Raw genomic sequence first — 7,555 nt, forward strand, 5'->3', positions numbered from 1 at the left:
AGACCAGCTGAGCACATTCATCACCAGTTTCCACACTCTGATTAGTATTTTGACTACATTTAACACTTAATAGGATAGTTAAATGTTACAGTGCCAAAAGCATGGATGGTGTCGCATAAGATCTGTACAAAAGGGATCCAACAGTCCATCTATTGTTCATTCCTATTTGACCTTAGAATAGTAAAATATTAAATCTGGTTTGTGCATCAGATCTGTACAAAAGGGATCCAACAGTCCATCTATTGTTCATTCCTATTTGACCTTAGAATAGTAGAATATTAAATCTGGTTTGTGTCTATTTAAAAAACCCCATTATGATCTCAACCTTCCTTTTTTCCGGAGTGTGTTTTGACTATTAGAGGTAATACTAAAACAAAGAATCAGAAATAAATGCATATGTGTGAACTAATGCTAGCATTAAGAAGTGACAAGATGAAAATAGGTTGATTGAGATGGTTTAGCCATGTGGAGCAAAGGCCATCAAATGCCCTGAAGGTACAGAGTGACTGTTAAGGGACAGGGACAAGGTCAAGACAGGTCTAAAGGGTTTAGAAAAGATACGAGTATATTTAATTGAAGACATGGGCCAAATGGAATGACATAACAGAATCGCAGACAGGTATTAACTGCCAAGTTAGCAAAATAAAGTGATTTGTCGATCGGACGAAGAAATAAGTAAGGATCTATTACTATGACCGAATTATTTGAGGACTCAATAAAAACAATTCAGATCTAGTAATCAACCAAACTACATAAAAAAAATTAAAAGAAAATAATGGATTGAAGGAAATCCAAGCAATGTTTGTAGAAAGCATGCACATAGACACACAAGCATACACTTCTTTTATTTTTAATGATTATAAAGCATATATTAATAAATAAAAAAAGAAAAAAGAGTACATGATTAACGTCTGGATATGCCCAGACAAATACAGAAAACAAAAAGAATGAGCACCCCACCTTCGGCATGGCCATCAGCAGGGAAACCCATCCTCCTCAAAAAATTACATAATTAAGAAAATCTGAATCTAGGCCTGGAGTCCGCATCCCTGCGCAACTCCTCTCTAATATGAGAAAGAAGATCACAGTGAATGGATGAGAATCCTTGCTTCACCGCACCTTTAGCCAAAAAATCAGCTATTGGGTTTTGCCTCTCTATAGCAATGAGAAATTTTCCAAACAATAACTGACAAATAGGATTTCAAGTAACTCCAATCCTGCATGCAGAACCAAGAAATCATCTCAGATTGAATAGATACTACCACTGCAGCAGAATCACATTCGATCCAAAGATTTCGGATTCCCAATTCCTTTGCTTTCATCATCCCAAATAAAAGACCAGAAAATTCAGCCTCAAAGTTTGTTCTCTGACCCAAAAATTCTTTAAATGAATACACCATTCTACCAAATGATCTCTGATGATGCCTCCCGCTCCAGCTCTTCCTGGGTTCCCCAACAAACAGCCATCTACATTTAATTTCATCTATCCCACATCTGGTTTGCACCAAAAAACCTCTAAATCTTTTGAGCTGGTCTAGAAAGAATTGGCAGCCCCAATCTGCTATAACATACCAAGTCTGAACAGGATTTTACCGACCCCTTCATATTCCGACTTACATCCCCTAGGTCACACAAAATCCAATTAAAAACCTGCCCTACAGATCTCCTTTTGTTATCATACCTATGGGAATTTCTTTCAATCCATAAAGTAAAAGGAACTTGTTGAAGTACTGTTCACGTGAACAGTGATTTAGTTTTTGTGTTTAGGATTATAAACTCCTAGTTCTAATTTGAGTTATGAGTCCTAGTCGCTAGTCCTAGTTTTACTTTGAATTATTAGTCTTAGTTTTATTGTTAGTTTCCTATTGTAACTTGGAATCCTATCATGACTAGGAATTCCTAATCTGAATAGGAGTTCCCCTTTCCATTGTAATTTCAGATTATAAATACAAGCCTTATGAGGGAGACAGTCATATCTGACAGTTCTCTTCTCTTCCCATCTTCTTCTTTTCATCTCTTCTTCTTCTCTTCTCGGTTCTGGTATTCTTCAAGTGTGTTTTGCTACATGGTATCAGAGCACAACCATTAGGTTGTCTGTGATCTGCGACACTGGTTTGAGAGTCTTCTAAATAATCAATTTTCTTTAAAGGGTGCAGCACCCTATGCTGCATATTCTGAGAATTACACCCTAGATGAAGTTTTCAAAAGAAAACTAGGGTTCTACTGCTACTTCATACCTGAAGCAAAGGATTGACTGGAGTTTTTAGTTTATATTACCTGCATAGATATCTTCTGCCTTCTTCTTAGTTCTTCTACTACTTTCGATTGTGCTGCTGCTTACAAATCACTTCTGGAGTTTTGCTGCTACTTGCAATCCAAAGTGAAGCCCTTTTTTATCTGCTGTTCTGTTTCATAGTGAAGCCTTTTATTTACTCCAATCGATCCATCACATCTATTTTCAGGTACAGAATTTTACAGACTTATTTACATCCTATCTCTGCCGATTGGATTTTCTCTGCAACTCTTAGGTTTTCAAATCCTACTGTTGCTGATTGACTACTGCTATTATTGGGTTTCTTTCAACCCTTATTCTGCTGGTTCTTATTTCGGCTGCAATTCCCTGCTGCCACCTTGGGTTTACATACCCTATTTCTGCCGATTGGTTACTGCTACTGCTTTTGGGTTATCAAACCCTAATCTGGTTCTAAGTGAGACCCACTTGTTACTGCTACTACTACTGCCGATTGGTCGCTGCTACTGTTACTACTTGGACTTGATAAATTACATCTATGGCTGATCCTAAACCACCAACGGATAATGTTCAAGTACAGATTACCACTATCAAACTCTCAGGAGTTTCAAATTATTTATTATGGGCCCAAGCAGTTCAAGCTTACATACATGCCAAGGACAAACTGAAGTACATTACAGATGATCCACCTGATCGTGATCCTAAAGATCCTACCACATTCACAGTTCATGAGGAGTGGATGCGCGAAAACTCTATTGTCAAGATATGGCTATGGAACAATGTTGAGCCTGCTATTGCCTCGAATGTTATGTTTCACTCCCTCGCTAAGGATGTCTGGAATGACTTACGTGAAAGCTTCTCTCAAGAAAGGAACATCTCCCGTATGTATGATCTCTATGAGAAAGTATTAACTTTCAACAAGGAGATAAAACCTTAAATGAGTATTCTACCAGTTATAAGGGCATGGTTGAAGAATTACAAATACATCAGCCTTTGACCACTAATCTTGATCAGTAAAGCAACAAAGAGCTGAGTTCCATGTTGCGAAGTTTCTTGCTGGACTACACCCTGACTACCAGTCTGTGAAGAGTCAACTACTCACTGGAGAGAAGCTGAGAAGGTTCCTTCTCTTAATGAAGTTTTTTCTCGTATTAACCATCTGGCTAATCCATCCAAACCTAATAGTACTCCCAAAGACAACTCAGCCTTTGTTGCCAATCGTGAACGGGGCCATGGTCGTGGCCAATTTAGAGGTCGTGACCGTGGATCTAATGGACGAGGTACAGGTACTCAATATGTTGACAAATCTGCCCGCCAATGCACTTATTGTGGAAAACCTAATCATATTGTTGACACTTGTTAGGCCAAGCATGGAAAACCTGATTGGGCGAATGAACTAACCAATACTGCCACCACTGACACTACTACTGAGAAACCTAACAGTGACATGAACCAGAGTTCATCAACTTCATCTTCTGTGTCTCGTGAGGATTACAACCAACTAGTCAAATGCCTCCAACAACTTGAAGCTACATCTGCCTCTTCCCCTACCGCCACTCTAGCCTATAAAGGTAATGCTGTATTTTTCCCTTCTTCTACTTCTTGGCTTATCGATTCAGGTGCTTCATGTCACATGACTAGTAAGTCAAGCTTATTTTCTTCCATAAATTCCATTCAAACCTCCTCCAATGTTATTCTTGCTGATGGATCATCTACTAAGATAACTAGTCATGGAACTGTTTCTCCAACATCATCCATGACTTTCTCTCATGTTCTTCATGTTCCTAAATTACCCTTAAACCTTGTTTCTGTTAGTCAGCTTACTAAATTCGTTAACTGTTCTATAACCTTTTATCCTTCTTATTGTGTTTTTCAGGGCCTTCAGACAAGGAAGAAGATTGGTGGAGGGCTTGAGCACGATGGACTATATTACTTGGATGGCACCGGACCTTCCACTGCTGCTACATCTACTACCATACCATCTCCCACGCAATGGCATCTACGCCTTGGTCACCCATCCTTACCTAAACTTCAATTAATGGTCCCTAGTTGCAAGTCCACATCTCACCTTGAATGTGAGGCTTGTGAACTACGCAAACATCATCGCTCGTCTTTTCCTGCTCGTACTTTACCTAGAAGTTCTTCATTGTTCTCTTTAGTTCATTCTGATATTTGGGGTCCGTGTCGTGTTCGTAATAGGTTAGAATTTTCTTACTTTGTTAGTTTTGTGGACGATTGTTCTCGCTCCACTTGGGTTTATTTGTTAAAGGACCGGACTCAATTTTTTACTGTATTTAAAAATTTTTATCAAGAAATAAAAACTCAATTTACCAAATCCATTCAAATTTTTCGTTCAGATAATGCTTTGGACTACACCCAATCTGCGATTTCTAATTTTTGCCTCACTCATGGTATTATTCACCAAACTAGTTGCTCGTATACTCCACAACAAAATGGGGTGGCCGAACGCAAAATCGGCACTTACTCGAAGTTGCCTGTTCTATTATGATCCACATGAATGTCCCCAAACGTTTTTGGTGTGATGCCGTTCTTACGGCCTGTTATCTTATTAATTGTATGCCTTCTTCCGTTTTACAAAATAAAATTCCATTTTCTATTCTTCATCCTGATCTAGCAAAACACACTTGAAGAATACCAGAACCGAGAAGAGAAGAGAACTGCCAGATATGATTATCTCCCTCATAAGGCTTGTATTTATAATCTGAAATTACAATGGAAAAGGGAACTCCTATTCAGATTAGGAATTCCTAATCATGATAGGATTCCAAGTTACAATAAGAAAATAACAATAAAACTAAGACTAATAATTCAAAGTAAAACTTGGACTAGCAATTAGGACTCATAACTCAAATTAGAACTAAGAGTTTATAATCCTAAACACAAAAACCAAATCACTGTTCACGTGAACAGTGTCACGTGCACAGTACTTCAACAGAACTAATACAAACCCCCCATTCCAAGGCCCTTTCAATGAGATAACAGTCACTTTTGCCTTCCACCATTGAAAGAAATCCGAAATCTGCAAATGGGATTGCCAGGCCAACCCAAAGCAGTCCAGAAATTTCGCCCACACCACTCTTGAAAAGCTACATTCCCTAAATATATGGAAAATAGATTCTGTACTACAGCTACACAAATCATATCGGGAGGCCAAAAGAATACCTTTTCCAATAATGAGGTTGTCAGTAGGAAGTTTTCCATGCATTAGCCTCCACCCAAAAATTGACTGTCTCGGAAGCAGATTATTTTTCCAAATCACATCAGCCCAAGGAACCTTCAGATTTCTTTTTCTGATATCCTCCACGCTAACTTAACTGAAAATTTTCCAGATGGAGTCAAACTCCACACACACCTATCCTCCATATCCCAACTTGGAATATTAATATTCCTAGCAGTGTTGAAAACATTGTTCAGAAAAGCCGACGACACCATTGGAAATTGCCACTGAAAATCTGAGATAAAATTTGAGAACTTTAAAGCAAGATGCTGGAAATGATCCGGATCAATACCAGAAGCCTCCTCAATTGTCACACTTCCCAGCCACCTGTTCCTCCAGAAATTTATTTTTTTCTCCATTACCAACCACCCATCTTTCCTGCTTGTACACGGACTGCACACTCTTTTAATACCCAGCCAAAATCGTGGAGGACTTATAACCCCTTTTGAGGTTCCTATCTTGGTTAATAAATCTGGCTTTCAAAAATCTACTTAGAGCTGAATATTCATACTTAATCTAAGGGCTCAACCAACCTCAAATCATTATTTAAGGTTCAGATTTTCCAGGCAAAGCATTACAAAGGGTCATGACACAGGAAGAACCAGTAATATGACAAAAGCTGGGTTCAAATTAACTCAATCCAATGTTGTACTCCAATTACAACTCTTTCCCTAGTAGGTCTGACTGTTAAAAAAACAGAAAACTACTAGCAGTTTCTACTATAAAAAATAAATAAAAACTAAACAATTTGCTAATATGCCAAATACATTCCATCAAAATCTAAGAGAAGCAGAGGGGACCCAATGTTATCTGATGAAAGAAGTGCTTCTCGCTTAAAGGCATAGCCGTTACTGGTTATCCGAAAGGTGAAAAACGAAGTTAGGAAGTAGAATGTAGTGTTTGCCCATAACATTGATTATCGGTAAAAATAAAACAAAAGAAAATATGTTCAGGCGGCAAATTCTAATAGTGTCTAATTAACAAACAAAGCAATGAATCAGATATTCCAGGCAAGAAGATGTCTCAAGTTGTCACAACTCACAAGCAGCTAACTCTATCTGTGTCTGGTAAATAAAATCCAGAACCGCAGCAATCTCTTGTTCAAATTGATGGAAAGGTCCACTCTCAAAATTCATCTTTCGGAGCTTGCATAACCCTTCTCCCAGCTCCATCATCGCTCCTCGATGATTCTAATAACATCATATACAACAATAAGTTGAAGAAGAAGAATCTTAAACCTTACTAACCCCAATTTTAACCCCAGATGAAGTTATAGTATTAATTACAGGAAATAATCCCTATCATACCCGATTAAATAGGTGATGAAATCCAACGGCGCATTGCAGAATGCCATGGAGTAGGGTTCTTCTGGGCTCTTCCGCTTTGTTCCATAAAGTTTCGAGGAAGTCATGACATCTGTGGTAATCACTGCTATTAAATAGAAAAACTGCTTCATCGAAGCTACATTCTCCATCTTCGTCGTCACTATAGAAGGAATGTCTCCTAGACAACTGACACCGAAGACGAGACAAATAAAATATTCTTAGCTGATAGGATTCTTCATAAACCTTGCGAGCTCGAGACTGTGTAGAGAAGGTTGGAGAATCTAAGGGGAGAAGCTTTAAAGGGAAAGATTGAAGAAGAAACGATGGAGATAGTGGCACAATGATCGAAGTGAATGATAGTGTAGCGGAAATCGCCATAGCCAGGAGCAAACTCTGCAACTTCAGCCATTCTTTTTGTTTTTCTATAGGGTTCTATATTATTCTTTTGTTTTTCGTGTGGTCGACCATTAATGAGTTTGCAAGATGGCGAAAGATTTTGTTAGCCGCGATCGCGATAGGCAATGTTCAAAATCCCGGTATCGTCTCGGTATTGGTCGTGGCCAATACCTTTTCAGATCGGTTAAAAACACTGAAAAATCGTTTTTTCGATTTTTAATGGATGGGCTCATGTATCGGTCAGGAACGGTAGTTATTATATCGGATTAGATAGGACAATATTATTCGTATCAGATCGGATCGGTATCGATCAGGATCAGTCAAAATAATATATGAAAAATAAAA

The 7,555-nt window shown here is 38.4% G+C and overlaps 1 protein-coding gene across 1 annotated transcript in view; it reads right to left on the bottom strand.

Moving 5' to 3' along the window:
• LOC122656823 overlaps positions 1–7,218 on the bottom strand; it is a 44,160-nt gene extending 36,942 nt beyond the window's left edge. Inside the window, exons 1-2 of the mRNA XM_043851483.1 lie at positions 6,797–7,218; positions 6,532–6,679 (exon numbers count right to left, since the gene is read on the bottom strand). Of these exons, the coding sequence (XP_043707418.1) occupies positions 6,532–6,679; positions 6,797–7,192 (544 nt within the window). The 5' untranslated portion in view covers positions 7,193–7,218. The remainder of the gene's footprint in view (positions 1–6,531; positions 6,680–6,796) is intronic.
• Between the last annotated feature and the right edge of the window lie 337 nt (positions 7,219–7,555).

This window comes from Telopea speciosissima, chromosome 3 (assembly GCF_018873765.1).
Source record: "Telopea speciosissima isolate NSW1024214 ecotype Mountain lineage chromosome 3, Tspe_v1, whole genome shotgun sequence".
NCBI lineage: Eukaryota > Viridiplantae > Streptophyta > Magnoliopsida > Proteales > Proteaceae > Telopea > Telopea speciosissima.